This window comes from Hemibagrus wyckioides, linkage group LG29 (assembly GCF_019097595.1).
Source record: "Hemibagrus wyckioides isolate EC202008001 linkage group LG29, SWU_Hwy_1.0, whole genome shotgun sequence".
Lineage (NCBI taxonomy): Eukaryota > Metazoa > Chordata > Actinopteri > Siluriformes > Bagridae > Hemibagrus > Hemibagrus wyckioides.
This window is the reverse complement of record NC_080738.1, coordinates 10,161,730-10,188,400: the sequence shown is the minus strand read 5'-3', so window position 1 is coordinate 10,188,400 and position 26,671 is coordinate 10,161,730. Positions and strand designations below refer to the sequence as shown.

The window sequence follows — 26,671 nt, the reverse complement described above, 5'->3', positions numbered from 1 at the left end:
TGAATCCTGCTCTCAGATATGAGGTGCTGTTTCAGCCCACTGTCTTATCCTTGTCCTTAACTGATAACATCTGTAGTATCCAGATGTGTTGTATATTTTGTATAATTATACTGAGTAATGTATGTTCTGCAACTTTCCAAATGGCACTGATCTGCTAGCAGTTGATCACTGTGAGATCTGTGGACCGGTCTGTGCAGAGAGGCTGCAAATCTTTGCTCCAGATTTCTATGGCAACGGGTTTTGGAGAGCATTAAGCAAATGCTTCATCCAGCAAAGGCGTTGGCGTTGACACACTTCGCTGAGCCAAGCGGGTGGGTGGTTGTGTGCGTATGTGGGTGGTTGGATGTATAGGTGAAAGCTTGCTTTATGGCCTCACAGCTCCACTAGACCACCCAACAAGCCTGAGAGAAAACATGTCGAGTGATCAGATTGGCATTAGATGCTTCAGCAGCATTAAAGTTATTGCATTTCTGCTAATGACCTCTCACTGGAAACAAGAGGACTACTCGGACAAATATGATGGCGGAAAACAGGAGTGGGTTGTTTCACTTCTTGGCATCTTGGAGTTTGGATTGTTTGTAAGCAATTTACTGGAAGAAATGAGCCCATATAATCTGGCATTTAACTTTATCATGAATTTAAAGAAGCAATTTCTAATTTGCACCAGCACCCTCTGTTGCCTGTGTGGAAAATCTGTTCTTCTGGACTTCTGTTCTTTCAACCACCCCACACTTCAGGGGTAAGAAACAGATCCTCAGCTATACTTTAGCTTGCATCTGGTGTGGAACCTATCATATGTTTTAGCTTCAAAATACATGTTGTAATCATGTACCCTTTAGTGCACACTTTAGACTAAAGGTCTAAATACTAGTTGGGGCACTACAGGTAACACCAAGACGATAAGGTAAGGTACAGATTAGTAGCCTTTACCTTTTTCCTGAAAGTGCACCGTGCTGTTGAAACTATATACACTATATTGCCAAAAGTTTTGGGACACCCCTCCAAATCATTGAATTCAGGTATTGTTTTTCAGGAGTTGTTCTTGGCCCTTTAGTTCCAGTAAAAGGAACTCTTAATGCTTCAGCATACCAAGACATTTTGGACAATTTCATGCTCCGAACTTTGTTAGAACTGTTTGGGGATGACCCCTTCCTGTTCCAACATGACTGCACACCAGTTCACAAAGCAAGGTCCATAAAGACATGGATGAGTGAGTTTGGTGTGGAGGAACTTGACTGGCCTGCACAAAGTCCTGACCTCAACCTGATAGAACACCTTTGTGATGAATTAGAGCGGAGACTGTGAGCCAGACCTCGTCTAGCATCAGTGCCTGACCTCACAAATGTGCTTCTAAAGGGATGGTCAGAAATTCCCATAAACACACTCCTAAACCTTGTGGAAAGCCTTCCCAGAAGAGTTGAAATTGTTATAGCTGCAAAGGGTGGACCAGCTCCATATTAAATTCATGTGCATGAAAAGGCAGACGTCCCGGTTTTGGTCTGGCTCACAGTCTCCGCTCTAATTCATCCCAAAGGTGTTCTGTCAGGTTGAGGTCAGGACTCTGTGCAGGCCAGTCAAGTTCCTCCACAGCAAACTCATCCATGTCTTTAGGGACCTTGCTTTGTGTACTGGTGTACAGTCATGTTGGAACAAGAAGGGATCATCCCCAAACTGTTCCCACAAAATCGGGAGCATGAAATTGTCCAAAATGTCTTGGTATGCTGAAGCATTAAGAGTTCCTTTCACTGGAACTAAGGGGCCGAGCCCAACCCCTGAAAAACAACACCTGAATTCAATGATTTGGAGGGGCGTCCCAAAACATTTGCAGATATAGTGTATATTTCATTGGTTGCTTTCTAAACAAGCTATAATGCAGACCACATTTGTTTCAATGCCATCTCTAAAAAAAAAACTGTATTCTTTTACCAGGTAATATAATTCCACACAGCACCTGATGTAGGACAGTTCCTCCATGAGACATGGTAGAGATTAGTGGAGGTCATTTATATGTAGGTTAATGGAACCTTCATTAGTACATTGACATCATGGTTGTGTTTTTTTTTAAGCAGACGTTTTGTTATTGCATATTACATAAACAGATATAGATGAGTATATAAAACAACCCACTTACTGCAACACCGTTTTATTCTGTGATTTATTCCTTTCCTTTAACATAATCCTTTCTTTTCGTCTGCAGATGAGCGTGAAGCGGTGCAGAAGAAGACCTTTACCAAATGGGTGAACTCCCACCTGGCCCGAGTTTCCTGCCGCATCACGGACCTCTACATGGATCTGAGGGATGGCCGCATGCTCATTAAGCTCCTGGAGGTGCTGTCTGGAGAGAGACTGGTATGTAGCGTGCACGGCTGGAACATGATGTCCTGAGGTCTTGCATTTCTTTTTCATTCGAAGCAACAATTTCATTATTATCAGCTCCATCAGCTTGAATTCATGGTAATGAAAATGGGAGAACTGGGTTTTGGATCATCAGCTTCAAGCAGCTTATGAATCCTGTGGGTTGTGGTGTGAGTAGTTTGAGGTTAAGGGCATGTTTACAGTCTGTTTTCACAGTTCCATACTTGCTGAAGCCTGGTGAAGCTTACTGGAGAATAATACCAATGGTGTTACCTGTTTATTATGGGCGGTGATAGTTAAGGCTCTGGGTTGTTGACTGGAAGATCAGGGGTTCAATCCCCAGTACTGCCAAGTTGCCACTGTTGGGCCCTTGAGCAAGACCTTAACCCTCTCTGCTCCAGGGGCGCTGTATCATGGCTGACCCTGTGCTCTGACCCCAACCTCCAAGGATGGGATATGCGAAGAAAGAATTTCACTGTGCTGTAATGTATGTGACAAATAAAGGCTATTTCTATTATTTTAGAATTTTGTTTCTTCTTCAAATCATGTTGAAGAAGAACACTTTATTTGTCACATATATAGGTATTATAGCACACTTTAATTCTTTTCTTGTAAGGAAGCTGGGGTCAGAGCACAGGGTCAGCTATCATACAGCACCCCAGGAGTAGAAAAGTGTAGCTCAAGGGCCCTTAAGTGCTGATGATTCAACCCTCAACCTTCTGAATAGTAACCCAGAGCCTTAACGTTGACTCACCGTTGATAGTATTGTGAGTTCCTGTGGAATGGGTAAACCCCTGACAGTGCACAAATTTAACACACAGCTTGTCCTCTGCTATGCGGTTTGGGATGCAGCCAGTGACAGGAGGTGAAGCTGGCAGTAAAACGTTATCTGTGCATTGCTGGGACACGAGCAGCCACATGGCATCGCCCAAAAATACCCTGATGAAAAATTTAAGCAAACTCAAATGTCGTGCATTTATTCATAGAGTTTTGTAGGGATATGCAGGCAAATGCACCATATGACCAAAAGTGTCTGGGCAGCTGACCATCGCATTGCAGATTTAGTCCCCGCTTTGTTGTCATTCACTCTATGGGAAGGATTTCTGCTAGATTTTGGAACTCTGAGGGATTATCCATTAGGGGTTTGCGCAGGAACTGAGGTCACGTGAGAAGCTGTGGTGCACAGTTCATCCCAGTATTCCAGTTCAGCAGGGTTGAGGTTGTGGTTGAGGCGTCCCACCCTAAGCCTGGCAGTCCATGTCTTCATTGAACTCGCTTTGTTTACAGGGACATTGTCATGATGAACACCTTTCCTAATGCTACAGCATATAAAGACAATTGTGTGATCCCAACTTAGTGGCAGCTTTGTGTTTTGGGAAGATTGATAAATTACCCACATACATTTGCCATATCGAGTAGGTTTTTATAAGAGGCTTGGGTTCATTGCGAAAAATCATTCATATGTACAATATCTGGCGAAATCTGTCAATAGTTCATGAGCATATAAAAACACAGAATAATAAGAATCTCCTGAACATCACACTATCGTTAATTATTTTTTAACAACTTTTAAGGCATTTTGGCAGACGCCCTTATCCAGAGCGACATACATTTCATTCATTTATCAATTCAAGGCGGCAGCTTGATCTAATTTCTAGATCAATTTACTACACAAGATATGTAAGGTATGTAATTATATGTATTGGTGTGTGCTGTTATTTCCTGTTTAGTGTATTCGAGCTGGTTAATGAATTCCTCTCGATGCAGCAAGAATGTTAGAGCAAGGATTAGTTCTTAAGTACTGTATGGTCAAGTCTCTTGAGAAGTAAACACATTGAGTTGAATTTTTATACTAGGATTGAGATATTGCTGTTGAAATTCTCGGATGTTCGAAGCGCATCAGTTTGTCATGTCAGTCTGTTTATTTCAGAATTTGACTCCTGCATTATTCATTTTTTCCCCCTGAAACTTTCAGAGACTAGGGAAGGGAGTAATTTTACCATCTTTGCAGTAAGCAGTAGTCTGGATGGTGGATATCTAGTTCACACTAATGTGCATAAAAGTATGATGATCCTTTCACAAACCAGTTACCTAATACGCAAATAGCCAGAATTTCTCCGCCATAAACATATTTCATGACATGTCTGAGCTCTGCAGGGGGGAAAAGCATATTTAAGCATTTGAATAATCATCATCATCATCATCATCAGCATTAACATCAGTTGCAGCGTGTTAGATGCGACACTTCCTGCAGGCTTTCTAATCCTTATAAGTGAGATATATTTTGGACCATTTTCAGCCGTTTTTCTTTCTCTTTTCCGTTTTCATCTTTTCAGTGCCGTCCCGGATGAATAGAGTTATTCTGGCAGGTCTTCTGATATTATATCATTGGAGTAAACATCACTGGATATTGTGGAAGCGTAATATCATGTAGAGACAATAAAACTGCTGTATCGCACACATCGACTCTGTCATGAAATCACAGTGGAGCACTGCCAGGCTATTAATCCCCCAACCTCCAGCTCTACTGGTAACTGGTAATAACTGATCGGACATTATTAAACCAGAAAGCGAAGGGAACAGTGCTGCATGCGATATAACACGGTGCATGCAATTCATCATATTTGACAGATGAAGAGGTTGTGATACCACGTTATCAGGTCATCTACTCAAGAGCAAAAGCCAAGAAGAACAGAAATGTACTGGGAAATTGATATAGCAGCTGAAAAATACCAAAATACCAATCGTGCCGAAACATGAACAGATGCTTTGGCATAGATTATAGAGGCTGAAAGAATATATCTATTTATCTGTCTGTCTATCTACACACACACACACACACACTATCATCATTAAGAACTAACTAAAAAATTAATCCTTCTCATGTTAGTGTAATCTTTGTTCTGTCTTTTCTGTCTGAATAAATATGACTATTTATTTTATTTTCTTTTTTGAGAAATATAATAGCAGATATGTGGAACTACGAAAACATGAACTCGAGGTATGCTTAGAAACCAACTTGCGCAAGGAGTAAAAAGAGGGAAGCTGAGTGGACGAGGCTGGACAGCACTGGACAACAACTGTGATGATATTCGTATATTTTAATATAAGGCTATTAGCTTTAAAGGAGAAGTTCACTTCCAGAACAAAAATCTACAAATAATTTCCTCACCCCCTCGACATCCAAGATGTCCATGTCTTTCTTTCTTCAGTCGTAAAGAAATTATGTTTTTTGAGGGAAAACATTTCTCCCTATAGTGGACTTCAATGGTGCCCACGAGGTTGACCTTCCAAAATGCAGTTTAAATGCAGCTTCAAGGGGCTCAAGACAATCCCAGCCCAGGAAGAAGGCTCTTATCTAGCGAAACGATCTGTCATTTTCTTAGAAAAATAAGAAATTGTATACTTTTTAACCACAAAAGCTTGTTTAGCGCTAGCTCTACACTACGTATAACGTAATCACGTCGCAAGGTCACGTGTCATGTAGGCGGAACTACAGACCCAGTGTTTACTAGTGTGGAGAAGGAGGACCGCGCTGAAGTTGTAGATTTTTGTTCTCCTTTAAGTTTCTGAACAGAGCAACGCTAATTAATGAAAATGTAGCTCTATGCAAGCAAACATAACCAGAAAAACACAGAGGCATTTTCTCTGTTATTGTCTTGTGAATTCTGTGAACTGATACAAGATAAAATTGAAGACATTGTTTATTATTGATCAGATTTTTGTTACTCATGTTCGACACACACCGTAACAATATAATATCTGGTGCCTTTGGGATTTTGTGGTGGTGTTCTTTCGGCCGCTTCCTGTTCGGAGTCGCCACAGCGGATCGTTTGGTCCACATATTTTGATTTGGCACAGGTTTTACGCCGGATGTTCTTCCCAACGCAACCCTCCCATTTTTTCCGGGCGCTGGCGCTGAGAGTGAACTCTTTAGCGTCTGGGTTAGCTCCCTGCTCAGGAATAGAACCATGAGAGTGCAGGGTCCTGCTGCTGGACTATCGTGAGGCTTGTCTTTAGGATTTTGTAAATCTTAGAATTGTCTCTCTGCATGTAATCTAGCAGCAGTGTTCAGCATTCAGACTCCACCCATTTCATGAAACCTCACTGATGGAGAAACAGGAAGGAAAGTGTACAGTTTATCTGAACAACACACTTTTTTCTTGGTATTAAAGTGTACCATGACTGTTTTTCTCCACAGCCGAAGCCGACAAAAGGTCGCATGAGGATCCACTGTCTGGAGAACGTGGACAAAGCTCTGCAGTTCCTCAAAGAACAGCGTGTTCACCTGGAGAACATGGGCTCCCATGACATTGTTGATGGCAACCACCGCCTCACGCTGGGCCTCATCTGGACCATCATTCTGCGCTTCCAGGTCAGTTCACCATGGTGGTTTGTCCTCCCATTGGTTGACATGTTTCCCATCAGTGTGGTGAAGACTGAATAATTTTATATTAAGGCAGTAGAGTGTGCCTGAAGCTAAAAACATATATCGCAAGTCAGCATGCATCACCTTTAGTATGTTGTCATGATTATGAAGGGGTTAATGGGTCAGCGGGTATGAGCTGTGAAGTGTGTGTGAGCTTGCACATGAGCAGATCTCGGTTGGAATTCTGTCTGACAGATTCAGGACATTAGCGTTGAGACGGAGGACAGCAAGGAAAAGAAGTCTGCCAAGGATGCTCTGCTTCTCTGGTGTCAGATGAAGACTGCAGGGTGAACACACACACACACACACACACACACACAGGTGTCCAGAAATCAGTCTTCATTTAAAAGCAGGCTTTAAAAAGATTTCAGTTAAAGCCATGTTGTTTATATCATGACATTTATACCAGTTGAGCTTCTGACATTTCTTAAGCCTGATAAAGTTCATCCCTGATCTGACCGGTCCCTCTCGGTCCTGTCCTGTGTCTGCTTCTGACCTCAGACCTTTCTGTTGTGTTCCAGTTATCCAAATGTCAACATTCACAATTTCACCACAAGCTGGAGAGACGGCATGGCCTTCAACGCTCTCATTCACAAACACAGGTAGACAAACTAGATTAGAGTTCAGTATGTTGCACCATGAAGTGCTCTCTCTCTCTCTCTCTCTCTCTCTCTCTGTCCTTTTTCCCCCTCCCTCTCCTTGAGTAAAACATACAAATTAACACATAGTAGGGAGTAATGTTGTCAGATAAGATTTATTTACATGTGTAATGATAAGCAATTTCCTCTTTCTTTTTCTTTCTTTCTTTCTTTCTTTCTTTCTTTCTTTCTTTCTTTCTTTCTTTCTTTCTTTCTTTCTTTCTCTCTCTTTCTCTGTCTCTCTCTCTCTTTCTTTCTCTCTTTCTCTCTCTCTCTCTATCTCTCTTTCTCTCTCTCTCTCTCTCTCTCCCTCTGTCTCACTCTAACTCATTCCTCTCACTTTCTTTTTTCTCTACCCATTCTTCTCTTGCTATTTCTCTGTCTCTCACTTATTTACCTCTGTTCCTGTTTTTCTTTCGCTCACATTCACTTTCTCCTCTTCCTCACTCACTCACTCACTCACTCACTCACACTCGCTCTCTGTCTCTCTCTCTCTCCTACACTCTTCCTTTCTTCTTGTTTTTCTCACACCTCTTTCCCATTCTTTGCTTTTGCTTAACCACTCACTCATTCATCCCCCCCCACTCTTTCCCTCTCTCACACACTCACCCATTCACCTCTCTATCTCTTCCTGTTTTTCACTCACTCACTCACTCACTCTGGTATATTCTCTCTCTCAGGCCAGACCTGATAGACTTTGACAAGCTGAAGAAATCCAATGCCCACTATAATCTGCAGAATGCCTTTAACCTGGCTGAGCAGCACTTGGGCCTCACGAAGCTGCTGGACCCTGAAGGTGCGTCTCTGCAGACAGTTAAAGCCTCACATCGCTTTCGCCCTTGCTTACACAAAATCGAACCCCGATGACCCTGACATCGCCTCGCTATGACTGCCGATCACATTACATCAGCGTGTGGACTGCTAGCCCTCATTGCATCAGAGTGTTTAATATTTCAGTTCTTAGAGATTTAGCTTGCTCCATAGATAGAGGTTGTGTTTTAATATTAACGCCATCTGGTGTAATAGATCGGTTTCCTTCTTGCTCATGAGTCAGTTACGTCTGTAACCTACTGTTTGAGGCTTCTTGGTGCCCTATATCTGCAAGTAGGACAATGCTGTTATAGCCTTGCAGCTGAGGAGCAGAAGGCCGAAAATAGCCTCCACTAACACAAAATCAGGACATCGCAACAGGAAACCTTTTTTCGGTTGTTGTTTTTTAAGACTTAATGATTTTACACGCTATTTTCTCCTCTCAGTGTTACTAAAAATTCTAGAAAGTTGCTCATGTACCCTGATACAGTTGTTGACCTTTCAGGTGTGGTACCATTTTAAAGTACTTGTTTTAGTACCACTTACTTACTTTAGTGTTTAAAAGTACATTTATTTATTTATTTATTTAGGTACTCATCTGGAACTATTTTAAGAGACCACAAAATCATTCATGTAAAAACACGTACAGTTAATGCACCTTCCCAGCTTGAAGATGCATACTAAACACCAAAAGCTTGCTGTATCAACCCCAGTGTTGAGTAAAGCACATGGGTGATCAACCTCAGTGATGAGTAAAGCACATGGGTGATCTACTCCAGTGATGAGTAAAGCACATGGGTGATCAACTCCAGTGATGAGTAAAGCACATGGGTGATCAACTCCAGTGATGAGTAAAGCACATGGGTGATCAACTCCAGTGATGAGTAAAGCACATGGGTGATCAACCTCAGTTTTTTTCCAGGTTTCAGTGTTTACTGTTCACTGAAAGGGAAAGTGTGCAGGAGGTGAAAGTCACGTTTGTTTCTGTTCGTCAGCACTTTAGTGTCGTTCTCGTTGAACTTCGACGTCTGAATTCGTAAACTTTGGACTTGTGATGTAATAAAAATCCTGAAGGCTGGGCTGGAGTCTTGGTGGCTGCTGAAATGATCCGAGGCACGGTTCGGTATTAAGTGCAGTTACACCAGACTTTAGCCACAGTATTTTTGTTTATTATTGTTGCTTGATGCAAATCTGAGGGGAAAAAAACACTTTAGTTCTACATTTATGAATTACAGCACCAACATACTTTTGGTTTGTTCAACATGATCAGCTACTAAACAAGGTATAATGTAGGAATAGACAGCTTTTATTATAGATGCTGATGACATGAAGCTGTCCCTTCCACAGAGAAACACTAGAGCTGTGTCCCAAATGAATGTAGTACACACTGCACACTATGTACTCTAGTGTCTAGTGTAGGAATTTTAGAGTCTTTTAACATTTTTATTAATCAGGACTGTAAGCTGTTTTTCTTAGTCGATGGTAAAAGATAAGAAGCAGCACTAGCTTTAGCTCTAGATTCAGTAGAAAACTCTATAAACGTTTCATTTCTAAATTGGACATGGATCACGACATCAACATTTTATTTATTAATTCGTTGCTTTAGTTGCGATCTTTAATGGCTTTTTTAATACACTGTTTTATGGACATGTTTGTCCCTTTTCATTTTTCTACATCACCTGTAATATGTGGCCTCATTTAAAACACATTTTTAAACCGTCTCGTCCACCGGAATGCCGTCGGCCATCTTGAGATTTTTTCCCCTTCCAGCGTCAGTGCCTCATAGCCCCGCCCTTCTTCCGCTACATAATATATCAAATGCATAAATAGTGTATTTCAATAAGACTGGAATTCATTCACTGTACAATGCCTAAAGTTTTAACTTACTATTATTATTATTATTTATTTATTTATTTATTTATTTTTACTCTTATTTGTCTTAGATTGTACTATAAGCAATTTCCCTGAGGAGACCACTGACCAATTTCAATTTCCCTAAAGGAGACCAATAAAGGATTCTGATTCTGTTTCTGAAGCAAAGCTACGAGTGTTGAGTACATGAAGTGTCCAACACTGATTTTTTTTTTTGTTGTTGTTGAATAATTGCATCATCCGGGTGCTTCCACAGAATATGAGCTAAGTATGAGATTTGGGACACACATTAGCATTACAGGCACCACTCAATCTATTATGTAATCAGAGACGATGGCTTAGCGAGTTTCCTGCTGATTATTGTTGTGTTATGGAGTCAGAATTCAGCAGCGAGGACTTAAGTATCCTGCAGAGAACAAAGAACAGGAGCGTGAGAAAGCATCAGGACACATCCGGCATGTAGAAAGCTTAAACTTCAGACAGCACACTTCAGAGCACTTCCCCTGTTTTGTGTTTCTGAACGAAATGAGGAAGCCATGCCTTTGTGTTTTGCCTAAAGGTTGTGCTGATGTTTGGGATTTGGGAACGCTGATGCTTTGGGATGCTTGTGGTATGACACGTTGTGTGTTTCTGTCTAACACAGATATCAGCGTCGACCATCCTGATGAAAAGTCCATCATCACCTACGTTGTCACTTACTATCACTACTTCTCCAAGATGAAGGCGCTGAAAGTGGAAGGCAAACGTATTGGGAAGGTGAGACACTGCTGTGTACACCTCTGGGCTAATGTCCTCTGACCCCATTCACTGTGGACCGTATACACAGGCGACAAAATGAGTCCTATATACGCATTGCTATTTATTCTGAGAAATCGGCCCAAATTTCTTAGCTGGTCGTTTTCCCAGACATGCCATTTACGCAGTTATTTTTTTTTCTTAAGTAGAAAATTTGCTGTCAAATATATAACACTAAAGCAAGAGACTATTTAATAATAATAAAAAAACAACATGATTTCTGACTGAGAAGAATCATCACATTAGCCACCGCAAGTTTGCTTTAATTTAACAGCATGGCTTCCATCCTCACTATTCAGCAGCTGTTGCTCCAGAAAATCCTATTCATATGCATCTTATTGTTTTGGGGGTTTTTTCCCCATCGAGCTCCGACGGTGACATGGTGTGGACATTTTAACGAAGCATCAAGATCCAAAATCAAGGTCTTCTGCAAAAAAGCTTCAAAAAGTTCAATAAAAATCTGGATTTTTTTTCCACACCAATCACAAACTTCTGCAAGAACTGAAGAACTTCTCTACTTACTGGTTTTCCAGCCTGCTTTTATAACCTTACTTAACTTATTTTTGCCAAAACACTTACAAAATGCTCTTTCCCACCTTGTGTGTAGGTGCTAGATAACGCTATCGAGACTGAGAAGATGATTGAGAAGTACGAATCTCTGGCCTCGGACCTGCTGGAGTGGATCGAACAGACCATCATAATCCTCAATAATCGCAAGTTTGCCAACTCTCTGGTTGGAGTGCAGCAGCAGCTTCAGGCTTTTAACACCTACAGAACAGTGGAAAAACCTCCTAAGTGAGTTCACGGTTTCGTTCTTATTCCTCAGCAGTTTCTTCAATCTGACATTTATCCTTATTCAAAGATCTTATGCTCCTGATATGGCTGACAGGTGAGTAGAGATTAGATCAGCATTACAGTTTCATGGATGTAACCATGTGGTTTTTATACACTTTTTCGGTTTTAATGCTCCGAGTGGTCAGAGATCGCTCACATATAGCTCCAGTTTTACTGTTAGATGACAGAACAGCTCAAATACCTCTTCAGTGCTGGCTAGCAACATAGAGATAAGTTAATAGAGACACCATGGCACTAGCAATTAAGTTGTTTATTGTGCTGCGTATAATAAGAGTAGCAGTGTGTCCGTGTCATGAACAGTAGTTACCGTATATAATACCTCTGTACACAGGATTTAGTGCATGGATGTGATTTATCAACCTCAACCATTCACAGCAGTCAGAAGATCTATGGCATTTTAATGAGTTGATTTTAATGATTCAGCAGCAGAAAGGCTGCCAAATCATATGGGTTTAGCCAAATCAGAGCAAAGTCACTGTTTTCAATGTCACTAGGCAGTGTTGCAGATATTCACCATGTTATTAAATATCCTGAAAGACAGCAATGCAAAGTCTGATAAAATAAAATAAGGATAAAATAGTTTAATTATTTATTTTTATTTCTATTTATTTTATTTTATTTTATTTTATTTTACTTTCTCTGTTTCTTCTTATGTATAGCTGCTTTGAGACAATGTCCATTGTAAAAGGCGCTATACAAATAAAATTGAATTCAATTGAATTCAAAGTCGCCTTCTGAGTCCACCTGTATTGTTGAAATCTAACCAGTGACACCACCACCACCAGCGCCAGCACTAGCACAGCCCAGTCTATCTTCCTCATGCTTACTCTGGACTCTGGAGTCACTGATAGCAGACTCTGATTGTCCTTGTGTGACTGTATGTGTAATATATATGTGATATTTGTTATATCTTCCACAACAGCACATTTAGACGCCATGCAATGTTTACATTGTTTATCATTTGTTTTTACTTGCTAGAACATAATTCAGAGTACAATGCATGCAATCTCTCTCTCTCTCTCTCTCTCTCACTCTCTCTCAGTATATGACTGCATGCATTGTTTACAATTAGCTACTTTTCCTATTCTGTAAGACCTGAACACGAAAAGCCTTGAAGCCGTAATGCGGTCAGGTCCTCTTTAACACGACCGAGGATGGTGTACTGAATATGTGTAAACATCCTAAATGTCTTAAATGACAGGTCAAGATTTGTTTTGTTGAATACTTGTTTCTTGTTTTGTTTATGCAGGTTTACAGAAAAAGGCAACTTGGAGGTGCTGCTGTTTACCATTCAGAGCAAAATGCGAGCCAACAATCAGAAAGTCTACATACCTCGAGAGGGAAAACTCATATCAGACATCAACAAGGTAGCATTTTATCCATATTACCTGACTGGAAGGGTGTTCGGATATAATATCCGAGTTCTTGATTAAAATGCTGAAATGTTGCTTATTTAATTGGTACTTTAACCTGGATTCATCAACTCACAGGTATATTTGTTACTAATATTTTGTCAGTGGCAGAAAATCTTGTGTGTTTAAAATGTTGTGAATTTAGGAGACCCCTGCGTTATTCCAATGAGACATCATGAGTCTAGACTTGAACCAAAAAGTTGTTGATGGAATCATAAAGACAGTGTCTCTCTTTCCAGCGCTACTGGAGTACTGAACATCCTTTCCACAGTGTAAAGCTTCTCTATGGCAGGATCTTGTGCAAAGGAAAATGCATTGAATCAGATCGTACAAATACGTGGACCGCTTTAAGATTTGAGTCGGTTACAGATTTCAGAACATCCTTTTACTTATGTCTTATCTTTATACTATATACAAATAGTCCAGTATTTAAAGATGGACACCTTGCTATTTGCAGTGATAACCAAGGACACTTTTTTATGGTTTGTGTCTGTAGGGATGGGAAAGGTTGGAGAAAGCAGAGCACGAGCGGGAACTGGCTCTGAGGACGGAGCTGATTCGCCAGGAGAAGTTGGAGCAGCTAGCCCGCAGGTTCGACCGCAAGGCAGCCATGAGGGAGACCTGGCTTAGCGAGAACCAGAGACTCGTCTCACAGGTGCATCACATACACACAAGTCATGCAGCTTGACCCAGGCCTTATTAATCATATGAAACATCTCAGTTGCACTTGAGTTTAACATTTTTTTGGTTGTAGCAAACCCTTGTGGTCATCTGTAGTACTGCTGCCTTTCAAACGGCAGCTTGTTTTGCGTGTGCAGTTTTGGATGATCTAAAAGACATAAATAAAAAATGAATTACACTTTTTGCACTGATGTCATTGTTAAAATAATGAAAATCTCTTCATCCTTGTTGCTTGCCCCATCCAGGACAACTTTGGTTTTGATCTGCAAGCCGTGGAGGCGGCCACCAAGAAGCACGAAGCCATCGAGACGGACATCGCCGCGTACGAGGAGCGTGTGCAGGTGGTGGTGGCTGTAGCCTCTGAGCTGGAGACTGAGAACTACCATGACATCAAGCGCATCACGGTGCGCAAAGACAATGTTCTGCGGCTGTGGCACTACCTCCTGGAGCTCCTGAAAGCTCGACGCCAAAGACTGGAACTCAACCTGGGCCTGCAGAGAGTCTTCCAGGAGATGCTCTACATCATGGACTGGATGGATGAGATGAAGGTGTGACTTTTGCATGGTTTGTCAATGTAGTGTATTCAGTAAAATGTTCATTGGACACGAAATGTTTCTAAAAAAAAAAATCAGATGAAGTGAATTAAACTGCTTCAGATTTGATTGGAGTGTGTGATTGTGTCTGTGCAGATGCTGCTGTTGTCTCAGGACTATGGAAAACATCTGCTTGGTGTAGAGGATCTGCTGCAGAAACACGCTCTGGTGGAGGCAGACATTGCCATACAGGCGGACCGTGTCAAAAACGTCAATGCCAACGCGCAGAAGTTTGCTAATGACTCTGAAGGTGAATAAGAACGAACGGTTGGAAGTGTTTCTTAAGTAGTTCTTAATAGTCTGATGTTCTTGGTTAGCGAAGGAGCTCATGCCTTCCATTAATATGCTTACTCTCCAGAGTAGAGTAGATTAGATTAGAGTACAGTAGATTAGATTAAAGAAGAGTATATTAGAGTAGAGTAGATTAGATTAGAGTACAGTAGATTAGATTAAAGAAGAGTAGATTAGATTAGAGTACAGTAGATTAGATTAAAGAAGAGTAGATTAGAGTACAGTAGATTAGATTAAAGAAGAGTAGATTAGATTCGAGTACAGTAGATTAGATTAAAGAAGAATAGATTAGAGTACAGTAGATTAGATTAAAGAAGAGTATATTAGAGTAGATTAGATTAGAGTACAGTAGATTAGATTAAAGAAGAGTATATTAGAGTAGAGTAGATTAGATTAGAGTACAGTAGATTAGATTAAAGAAGAGTAGATTAGATTAGAGTACAGTAGATTAGATTAAAGAAGAGTAGATTAGAGTACAGTAGATTAGATTAAAGAAGAGTAGATTAGATTCGAGTACAGTAGATTAGATTAAAGAAGAATAGATTAGAGTACAGTAGATTAGATTAAAGAAGAGTATATTAGAGTACAGTAGATTAGATTAAAGAAGAGTATATTAGAGTACAGTAGATTAGATTAAAGAAGAGTATATTAGAGTACAGTAGATTAGATTAAAGAAGAGTATATTAGAGTACAGTAGATTAGATTAAAGGAGAGTAGATTAGATTCGAGTACAGTAGATTAGATTAAAGAAGAGTAGATGAGACTAGATTAGAATAGAGTAGATTAGAATAAAGAAGAGTAGATTAGAGTAGATTAAAGAAGAGTAGATTAGAGTAGAGTAGATTAAAGAGTAGATTAGATTATTGTAGATCAGATTAAAGAAGAGTAGATGAGACTAGATTAGAATAGAGTAGATTAGATTAAAGAAGAGTAGATTAGATTATTGTAGATCAGATTAAAGAAGAGTAGATTATAGTAGAGTAGATTAAAGAAGAGTAGAGTAGATTAGATTATTGTAGATCAGATTAAAGAAGAGTAGATTATAGTAGATTACATTAGAATACAGTAGATTAGATTATAGTAGATTACATTAGAATACAGTAGATTAGATTAAAGAAGAGTAGATTAGAGTACAGTAGATTAGATTAAAGAAGAGTAGATTAGTTTAGAGTACAGTAAATTAGATTAAAGAAGAGTAGATTAGAGCTGATAAATGTGGAGTAGAGTAGATTAGAATACAGTACATTAGATGAGAGTATATTAGAGTAGAGTAGATTAGAGTTCAGTAGGTTAGATTAAAGTAGATTAGAGTTCAGTAGGTTAGATTAAAGTAGATTAGAGTACAGGAGAGTAGAGTATATTAGAGTAGAGTAGATTAGAGTTCAGTAGGTTAGATTAAAGTAGATTAGAGTACAGTAGATTAGAGTATATTAGAGTAGAGTAGATTAGAGTTCAGTAGGTTAGATTAAAGTAGATTAGAGTACAGTAGATTAGAGTATATTAGAGTAGAGTAGATTAGAGTTCAGTAGGTTAGATTAAAGTAGATTAGAGTACAGTAGATTAGAGTATATTAGAGTAGAGTAGATTAGAGTTCAGTAGGTTAGATTAAAGTAGATTAGAGTACAGTAGATTAGAGTATATTAGAGTAGAGTAGATTAGAGTTCAGTAGGTTAGATTAAAGTAGATTAGAGTTCAGTAGGTTAGATTAAAGTAGATTAGAGTACAGTAGATTAGAGTATATTAGAGTACAGTAGATTAGAGTAGAGTAGAGTACAGTAGATTAGAGTAGAGTAGAGTACAGTAGATTAGAGTAGATTAGAGTACAGGTAGTTTAGAGTACAGGTAGAGAGTACTTTAATCCTCCCCAAGGTGAAATTTGTTCTCATACACTGCATCATGATTCAAATGGTGAAGGTGTTTCTGATCTTGTGACCTGATTTCAGCTCAATACACTGATTAAATTAGTAAAATGAGCTTGATCTCCAGCTGCTGGTTGTGTTTTTCTCCAGGTTCTGTTTGCATTGTACGGTAATCCCAAGCAAAATAATCAAACAAATAATTAACCAACTATAAGCTTTGCTTCTGTTCATTATTCTGCTGATCTGATCACTCCAGTGTTGAACAGCTAGCATGGTGATTTTTTTCCCCCTTGCTGAGGTAAATATGAGATAACTGAACACTAATCTTTTCTGCTTTTTTACATGCAGAAAAACTTAAGAGGAACCAGACTAGAAGGAAACACATCGTCTTCTACAGCTCTGTAGTATAAAATAAAATATTTGGAGAAAATAAAGTAAAAATAACATTATATTTTTTTTTGCATTTCTGTGCAGGTTATAAGCCCTGTGACCCACAGGTGATCCGTGACCGCGTGGCTCACATGGAGTTCTGCTACCAGGAGCTGACACAGCTGGCAGCGGAACGACGCGCACGTCTGGAAGAGTCCCGACGCCTCTGGAAATTCTTCTGGGAGATGGCTGAAGAGGAAGGCTGGATCCGTGAGAAGGAACAGATTTTGTCATCTGACGACTGCGGCAAGGACCTGACAGGGGCACTACGCCTGCTCAGCAAGCACAAGGCCTTTGAAGATGAGAAGAGTGGCCGTGCCGGACACCTCCAGCAGACGGTGCACCAAGGCGAGGAGCTGGTAGCCGCCGGCCACTTCGGTGCCGACAAAATCAGTCAACGTATCACCGACGTCCAGGAACAGTGGGTGGCACTGGAGCAGCTGTCAGCAGCGCGCAAGGTCCGTCTGCAAGAGGCCTGCGCCCTGCACCAGTTCCAGTCTGACGCTGATGACATGGACGCCTGGATGCTGGACGCATTGCGCATCGTGTCCAGCACTGACGTGGGTCATGACGAGTTCTCGGCACAGGCTTTGGTGAAGAAGCACAAGGACGTGGCTGAAGAGATTTCCAGTTACAGACCAGTGCTGGACGCCCTTCACGAGCAGGCAAAGGCACTACCTGAAGAACAGGCACGCTCAGCAGATGCAAACGGACGTCTAGCAGGTATTGAGGAGAGATATAAGGAGGTGGTTGAACTGACCAGGCTGAGGAAGCAGGCGCTGCAGGACGCACTGGCACTGTACAAGATGCTGAGCGAAGCAGATGCCTGCGAGCTGTGGATCGACGAAAAGGAGCAGTGGCTTAATGGAATGGCAATCCCAGAGAAGCTGGAGGATCTGGAGGTGATTCAGCATAGGTATGAGTGAACTTAATTGTAATTGTGTACATCATATCGGTTTGCCTTAGAACGTTTACCTCACATCTCAGGGGCTGGGGCTTTGATTAATACCTTAGCAGATTGGCTTGTGCTGCTAACTAAATGTTGAGATTTTAAATTACTGTGAAGTTGTGACGAAGAGAAAACTATAGTCAACAGTACATATGGTGCTTACTTTAGACTTTTGACTTCCTCTGTTCCAGATTTGAGAGTCTGGAGCCAGAGATTAACAGCCAGGCCTCTCGGGTGGCCGTGGTGAACCAGATTGCCCGCCAGCTTATCCACAGTGGGCACCCTAGTGAGAAAGAGATCAAAACCCAGCAGGACAAACTCAACACCAGGTAAAACTCAACCCCTTCACTCTCATACACTGCTCCATGAACAAATAGACCCAGTCATTACCTACAGACCTCAACATGTTTCACAGTGAATATTTAATAAGGTGAAAGTATTCCCAGAGGGATTCAGTAAAATGTTTCCTGGACTAGATTTTCCTTCTTCTCTGTTCAGTTTATCATGTGACAAACACCGCAATTCAAAGCAAACCAACCCAAAGAAAGTCCTGGTCTATTTTCCTAACAGTGTACTCTCTGCTAAAAATGTGAATCACTACTAATTAACTAAAACTAATTTTTAGCCAGTGTGTGACCTCAAAAAATGCCATAACGCCAAAGATAACAGTAGCAGTCATGGTAAAATATTTTAGCATGCGGTTTAGTTTAATATAACCACACCAAATGGCATCCTAGCAAGTGATAATATCTTGAATCGAGTCTACAATTTCTTAAGATAAAACATAAACCAAATCTAAGATGATTAAGCCTATTTCTATTCTAGGGATATATTACAAATTTTAAGCTTTTCTAATTCTATTGATCGATAATTGCGTTGACATGAACGCTTAAAATTCGAATCTGAGAGAAGAATAAGAACACCTAAAGCTCAAAAACACTAAGATATGCCTTGAAATAGGTTTAATAATCTTAGATTTGGTTTCAAAAGAAAATACTCAGACTTTGTGTTAACAAATTTATTTAAAATTATTTCAGTGGGGTTTTCAAAGCATTTGTAAAAGCAGATGTTGAGAAACATCACTTCAGTAGAATATACTTGAGGTTTTTTTTTATTTAATTATATTTTTTATGTTGTGTTTTTTTCCAGGTGGAGTCAGTATCGTGATCTGGTAGACCGGAAGAAGGACGCTCTCAACTCGGCTCTAGGAGTGCAGAACTACTACCTTGAATGCAACGAGACCAAGTCCTGGATTCGCGAAAAGACCAAGGTGATCGAGTCCACCCAGGACCTGGGTAACGATCTGGCTGGCGTCATGGCACTTCAGCGCAAGCTGACTGGCATGGAGCGAGATCTAGTTGCTATAGAGGACAAACTGGGAGACCTGGGGAAGGAGGCTGACCGATTGGCCGAAGAGCATCCGGACCAGGCTCCTGGCATCAAGGGTCATTTGGGTGAGATCAAAGATGTGTGGGAGGAGATGAAGGGAACCATGCGTGCTCGTGAAGAGTCCCTGGGTGAGGCTAGCAAGCTCCAGCAGTTCCTCAGAGAGCTGGATGACTTCCAGGTGTGGCTCTCACGCACCCAGACTGCCGTGGCTTCCGAGGACATGCCCAACACTCTGGCCGAAGCCGAGAAGCTTTTGGCGCAGCACGAGGGAATCAAGAACGAGATCCGTAACTACAAGGAGGACTACCAGAAGATGCGTGATATGGGTGAGACGGTGACCCAGGGCCAGACAGATGCCCAGTACATGTTCCTGAGTCAGAGGCTGCAAGCACTGGACACTGGCTGGAACGAGCTCCAGAAGATGTGGGAGAACAGGCAGAAGCTACTGTCACAGTCTCATGCCTACCAGCTCTTCCTCCGGGATACCAAGCAGGCCGAGGCTTTCTTGAACAATCAGGTGGGGAAACAAAGACTAGTGTTATGATCATGGACTATAATAAGCCAGTAACTTAAGAGTATGGTTGATGAAGTCTACAGATTTCAGTGCTAAAAGGCTACAGTATGTACAATACTTTCATTACCACAGTATTATTTCATCACAGTAAATACAGTCATGCAAAAAACAGTTTTTCCCAGTGGTCCCAAGGAAACCTGGGTAGAGTAAGTGGAGTTGTAATTTCCCGGGGATCTTTGTGCAGTGGGTTTAGTTGAGGAGATGCTCTGGAGAATGAGTTCTAGTATAATTTTATTTGTTAAATTGGCTATCTGGCTCAAGACATAATCCCAAATCTCAGTCTTGCCTTTCATTATGGGACGCTGAACACGAAAGGTTTATTATTTATGTTACAAAAACTCTGTTGCTAAGCAACTGGCACGTATAGACATCGAGCATACGCTAGTAAATTATTTAAGCTACATTCACAGTCGCTGTACTGTGAGGTCTCCATTAGTAATCGTGTCTAGCATTCCAAAGTGAAACATTCTGGAGGGTGTTCGTGTATAAAATCCGGTTATATTTGCATCATATCATATGAGATGAAGAAGAAGAGTGTGTGCGCTTTGCCATGGGTCACATGACCTCTACTGTCTTCACTCCCATCGGTAGTCGCTGCACCGTGTCGCTCCATATTTGCATAAAGTTAAATTTTTCTCAACTTTGTCACGTAGCTGGACACTGGACATGTCCACAGCTAGTTATTAAAGCTTTCTGTCACTCAAGTCACTGGAAATGTCTCAGCTCTCAGTAAAAATAAAGGATCTTTGCTGCTTGTGTGAATGAAGTGTAAGATTTGACTGGATAGCTTGTGTGTCTTTATTCAATGGAAAATGTCATTAATACAATTGGATTCTGGGAGTTTTTAAGGTTTTTGTTTTTTTAAGGTTCTCCTGTTTCCTCTTCTCCTCTTCAGGAATACGTATTGGCTCACACAGAGATGCCAGCTACCCTTGAAGGAGCAGAAGGAGCCATCAAGAAGCAGGAGGACTTCATGACTACCATGGACGCCAACGAGGAAAAGATCAACGGCGTGGTGGAGACGGGCCGCAGGCTGGTTAGCGACGGGAACACTAGCGCCGAGCGTATCCAGGAGAAAGTGGTCTCTATTGAGGAAAGGTACGGTGAAGTGCATTCTAGACAGGTTTAAATATCAGTGTAAGGTAGAGGAAGTAAATGGTTTGGGGGATGTGGTGTGTGTTTACAGGCATAAGAAGAATCGTCAGGCAGCCAGTGAGCTCCTCACAAAGCTGAAAGATAACCGAGATCTCCAGAGGTTCCTCCAGGACTGTCAGGAGGTGAGATAAACTTAGTGGTGTGTGAGATAAACAGGGAGCAGCTTTCATTCATTGCTTTTGGCATTAGCTGTTAGAAGAATTAGATTCAAGGTAACGCTAACAGAAGTGACTGTTGTTTATATGGCATATTCATAAAAACACACACACATACAAACATAGAGAGATAAACACACAAACACGCAAAAACACACAAATGCACATGTTAAGATATACACTCAACCACATGAACACACACGTGCAAGCTCACACAAGCACAAACACATACACATACAAACACATGAACACACTCACACACGAACAAACACATAACACACACACCTAAACACCTGAACACACACACATGCACAAACACACACAACCACATGAAAACACACACACAGAAACAAACACATGAACACACACAGACGCAAACACACACTACACAAACACATGAACACACACACGCGAACAAACACGTAACACACACACACAAACAAACACATGAACACACACACAAATACACGCCCCATTAGTGCACTTTTTCATATTGCTGTCAACTTGAAGACGTGTGTGCATTTGTGTTTGTTTGTCTTTGTATGTTCTTGTGTGTGTGTGTGTTCGTTTTTTTGTGTTCATGCGATGTTCTCTTTCATGATCTGCTTGTGTAATTGTGCTTCCAGCTGTCCTTGTGGATCAGTGAGAAGATGTTAACAGCACAGGACATGTCCTATGATGAAGCACGCAACCTGCACAGCAAGTGGCTCAAGCACCAGGCCTTCATGGCAGAGCTGCAGTCCAACAAAGAGTGGCTAGAGAAAATTCAGAAGGTATAACACTGATCAGCAAATTACATGAAATCAAATCATTATATGCAAATATACAAATCAGTTATAGGAACTGACCGTAAAAGAGAAGTAATACACCGATCAGCCGTAACATTATGACCACTGACGGGTGAAGTGAATAACACTGATGATCTCCTCATCATGGCACCTGTTAGTGGGGGGGGATATATTAGGCAGCAAGTCAACATTTTGTTCTCAAAGTTGATGTGTTAGAAGCAGGAAAAATGGACAAGCGTAAGGATTTGAGCGAGTTTGATGAAGGGCCAAATTGTGATGGCTAGACCACTGGATCAGAGCATCTCCAAAACTGCAGCTCTTGTGGGGTGTTCCCGGTCTACAGTGGTCAGTATCTATCAAAAGTGGTCCAAGGAAGGAACAGTGGTGAACCAGCGACAGGGTCATGGGCGGTCAAGTCTCATTAACGCACATGGGGAGTGAAGGCTGACCCATGTGATCCGATCCGATACTTTTGCTCAAATTGCTGAAGAAGTTAATGCTGGTTCTGATAGAAAGGTGTCAGAATACACAGTGCATGATGGGTCAGGGCTGTTATGGAAGCAAATGGGGGACCAACACAATATTAGGCAGGTGGTCATAATGTTCTGCCTGGACAGTGTACACTGTATATAAAAAATATACATGTTAATATAGGTGAAGGTGGTAATATTTTATGTTACTACAAAATAATTATTAAGCTTTAATAATTAACTTGCTCCTTTGTTAGATTTTTTGACTGCTTTCTGGAAAGGAAAGCTTTATGTAAACAATATTATCAGTAGAACTAATAAGAAGAAACTTATAAGAAAACATGTAAAGTCATTGTTTATATTTGTTTTGTAATATAATCTCATAAAGATGAATTAAATCCACCTTTCTTAATTCATAAAAGTTTTAATGGCATCATTAATACACTGGTTCTAATTACCTCGAGACTGGAAACATATGTAGACTCTGGCATAATGAAACACAGTTAATTCAACTTAATAAACAGTAATATATAACAGGATACTGAAATTCAGACTATAAACCTTCACATACTGAATTTTTGGATGCTGATATTGAGGTAGATTGCTAAATAGCTTTCTTATTCCTCATTTTTCCTCATCTTCACACAGGATGGCACAGCACTGGTGGCTGAGAAGCCGGATACTGGACCGGTGGTAAAGGAGAAACTGGAATCTCTGAAGAAGGTATGGGACGAGCTGGAGTCCACCACCCAGACCAAGGCCCAATGCCTGTTTGACGCCAACAAGGCCGAGCTGTTCACGCAGAGCTGCGCTGACCTGGATAAGTGGCTCTCTGGCCTGGAGGGTCAGATCCAGTCAGACGACTTCGGCAAAGACCTGACCAGTGTCAACATCTTGTTGAAGAAACAGCAGGTACTCTATACTGTATGGTTTGAGAGAAAGAAAGCTCCGTGGTTAATGGGTCTAGATTTTCGAAAGGGTTTTAAATGGAATCTTTTTACATTGAAGGAACTGTACATGGAACCAGTCAGGTTTTAGAATCTACCAGTGTCATGTCACTGTGATGATCACATTTATTTCACCTTCAATATGAATCCTTCACCTGGTGAACTTGTAACTGTAACTTTAAGGTGTCTTAGAGAGCACTGTTGGGTGTTTTAAACGACTCTACGTTCATATTCACAGGTATAACGAATGAAAAAGGTATAAAAAAAAAAGTCTTATCCCTATACTTCTATATATGTATAGTTCTTCCAGTTAGGGTTAGCTAGACTAGACCAAATACTGCTCGGGGAGGTTGAAATAATACAGCAAGGCAGACTGTAAAGAAAGCAGACTAATGCTAACAACACATTACACATCACCCAAATGAGGATGAGGTTCCCTTCAAGGTTTCTTCCTCATATCATCTCAGGGAGTTTTTCCTCGCCTGCTCATAAGGGATCAGTGTGAAGGATAAGTAGTAACTTAACGTTAAACTTTATAATTTTTTCTGTGCTTCTATATACTTCTTTAAAGCTGCTTTGAGACAGTGTCCATTGTTAAAAGCACTGTACAAATACATTTAAATATTCCTAGCTGCAGAGCTTCTTAGGCCACACTGGTAATGACTAAAGAATAAATAAATCAATGTAATGTTGTTTATTCTGGAACTGAAAGCGAGAAGCCTCCTCATAGCTCAGTGACTGAGCTTCCTTTAATACAGGATGCTGCAGAACCTCTAGGATATTGGGTTTTATTTTTGTGCGATTGCAAAAATGAAGGCAAAAGCAATCAAACTTTGCGATATTTGGAGGAGTTGAATTACCGCAGATTTTCTGGGGCATCATCACAACATGCATGCACCCAAAGCCCTCGCGACAGCGATCGTGAAGGTTAATTATGTGATGTGTTTTCAGTTTAAAAGAAGAATCTTGTATTTGCGATTTTTGACAGCTAATTTCCACACAGGGGACATTACAAATGATGAAAAGGCTTCAGCATTTTTGGCCACAACAATCACAATAAACTCGATGAAACTTGGTGGGTTTGTCCCCGCCTCCCCCCATTAATCGAATCTCATCACTTTCTCACTAGAGCTGTACATGAGCCCGCTTTTAATTCCACTCGAACCTGCTCCTTAAGAAATTCATGTTACAAGTAAATCATTGTCCTTTAATGCTTTAATGAAATGTTCCACTCTGCTACTGTAGAGCCAGTGAGCAGGGTATGGCAGCTGTAACTGCTGATCCAGACTCATTTTGAGGTTGGAATTAAACACTGTAGTTAAACTCCTGACGCCATCAGCCTAAAAAGGCTTCCCAGATGCTGCAGCATCTTGTAACAAAAAAAAAGTGATTGAGCTGTAAGGAGGCTTCTAGCTTTCAGTTCCACAATAAACAATTCTTATTCCACTGATTTATTTATTCTTTATTTATTCCCTTCTTAACTACAACGAAGATGATGCTGTGGTCTCGCTCTCTGCCTATGAAGACTATCACTACCAAAAACTGTAACAAGAACCTCTGTAAGGTTTCCGTTAATGTACAGTACGAAACATAAATATTTAATACATTTTAGTGACCACAAAATGTATTCATTTTCAGTATACTTCCTCTTCATATGTTTATAAAATAAGAATTTGTGTTTATGTTCATAAAATAATAGAGCTGTTTGTAACACGCTTCATTTACCTGCTGTTTGATTTGCAAAGATGTATATGCGCTGTTGCATGTCTTAAGATAAACCTGAAGTAAATGCATTATTTTAATTCATTTAAGAGAAATTTCACGCCAGGTTAGAAAGATCACCGCAAATCACCGCATCTGAGCATCTGGTCTATGATTGACAGGTGAGGGTGTGGTGATTGACTTGCCTCTGTCTCATCCCTCTGTCTTGACTCATCAGCTATAGTCTTGGTTTCGGGTTCAGGTGGTCTTGAGCCTAGTGTCGCATAGCCTGAACTTCAGACTGACAGCAGAAGATATGGATTTTATAGTAGCCTTTATTGGCTAAGGACCACCCAGGTAGCATCTGACTGACATGTAAAGCAACCAATCACAGTTTATGTTCAGCGTCAGGTTTAAAGGTGTGAAAATGTAAAGCCCATGTCCTTACAAAAGCAGAGCGGCATTTAAGAAATGATCGAGTCTGATGATACCATGAACTTCTGGCCCCCTTCCTCAACTGACCTAAACCCTATCGAGAACTTGTGGGCTCTTCTTAAACCAGAGATTTACAGTGAAGGAAAACAGTACACCTCTCTGAACAGTGTCTGGGAAGCTGTGGCTGCTGCTGCACAAAAAGTCGATCCTCAACAGATCAAGAAACTGACAGACTCCATGAATGGAAGGCTTATGAGTGTCATAGAAAGGAAGAGTGGCTATACTGGTCACTGAAATGTTTATTTGTAAATTTTGAGCTGTTTGTTTACTCTTCTCACTTTGACCGATGAAAATAAACAAGTCAGATGATAAATTTGTTGTTTTTCATTTAGTCGCATAAAAAATTCTGGACACTAATAGTTGCCTTATAATTGGGCACACGTAGATATTCTCCTAAGAAAGCCAAAACCTCACTTTTACTTCCTTACATACTCGGGTTTGAGGTTTTTTTAACATTTTGGGTTAACCGAGACCACTGTAGTTGTTCAATAATGAAATTAATCCTCAAAAATACAACTTGCCTAATAATTGTGCACACAGGTTCAGTCCAGATTTGTTCAGAACATGTAATGTCTTCCGATCAGCAGTTATTTAGTTGGATCATGTCGCTGATGGCGAGTATTTTATATACTCTTTCAAAATAAAAGTCCCATGAGGGTCGCCAGGAAGTCACAAACCCCCAAGTTAAGAACTCGTCTAGTGGATTTCTGTTCCCTTAGAAAGTAGCCTGTTTCAGTAAACTCCTTAACTGGTTTCCTCTGTAAGGGTTATAAGTATCTCTTTAATAGATTTTTCACTATACCTGAACGTTTGCACACGTTTATAGCTTTTTGATAAGTATTTCCTCATGAATATAAAGTGATTCTGTTGTTCTGGTTTTATTTGTTTGGTATTTGTTAGTGGCTCGGTAGAAAATTCCAGTTGTTGAAATTGTTTGAACCAGTAGAGAAATTAATGAGAATTGGAAGCTCCCGGACTCTCACTGTGGCTCATTCATAGCTGGTGCTCGAGCATCACTAAAGCAGTTCA

General features: G+C 40.6%; 1 protein-coding gene across 2 annotated transcripts in view; it reads left to right on the top strand.

Moving 5' to 3' along the window:
• LOC131349188 (spectrin beta chain, non-erythrocytic 1-like) overlaps nt 1-26,671 on the top strand; it is a 99,737-nt gene that overhangs the window by 55,512 nt on the left and 17,554 nt on the right. For both annotated transcript variants that reach the window (XM_058384637.1, XM_058384636.1), the window contains 18 exons: nt 2,198-2,349; nt 6,557-6,730; nt 6,980-7,071; nt 7,306-7,386; nt 8,103-8,218; nt 10,748-10,860; nt 11,507-11,694; nt 13,004-13,121; nt 13,663-13,821; nt 14,093-14,395; nt 14,537-14,690; nt 17,065-17,935; nt 18,160-18,297; nt 19,118-19,874; nt 20,827-21,029; nt 21,118-21,208; nt 21,868-22,014; nt 23,148-23,411. In XM_058384637.1, the coding sequence (XP_058240620.1) occupies nt 2,198-2,349; nt 6,557-6,730; nt 6,980-7,071; nt 7,306-7,386; nt 8,103-8,218; nt 10,748-10,860; nt 11,507-11,694; nt 13,004-13,121; nt 13,663-13,821; nt 14,093-14,395; nt 14,537-14,690; nt 17,065-17,935; nt 18,160-18,297; nt 19,118-19,874; nt 20,827-21,029; nt 21,118-21,208; nt 21,868-22,014; nt 23,148-23,411 (4,121 nt within the window). The remainder of the gene's footprint in view (nt 1-2,197; nt 2,350-6,556; nt 6,731-6,979; nt 7,072-7,305; nt 7,387-8,102; nt 8,219-10,747; nt 10,861-11,506; nt 11,695-13,003; nt 13,122-13,662; nt 13,822-14,092; nt 14,396-14,536; nt 14,691-17,064; nt 17,936-18,159; nt 18,298-19,117; nt 19,875-20,826; nt 21,030-21,117; nt 21,209-21,867; nt 22,015-23,147; nt 23,412-26,671) is intronic.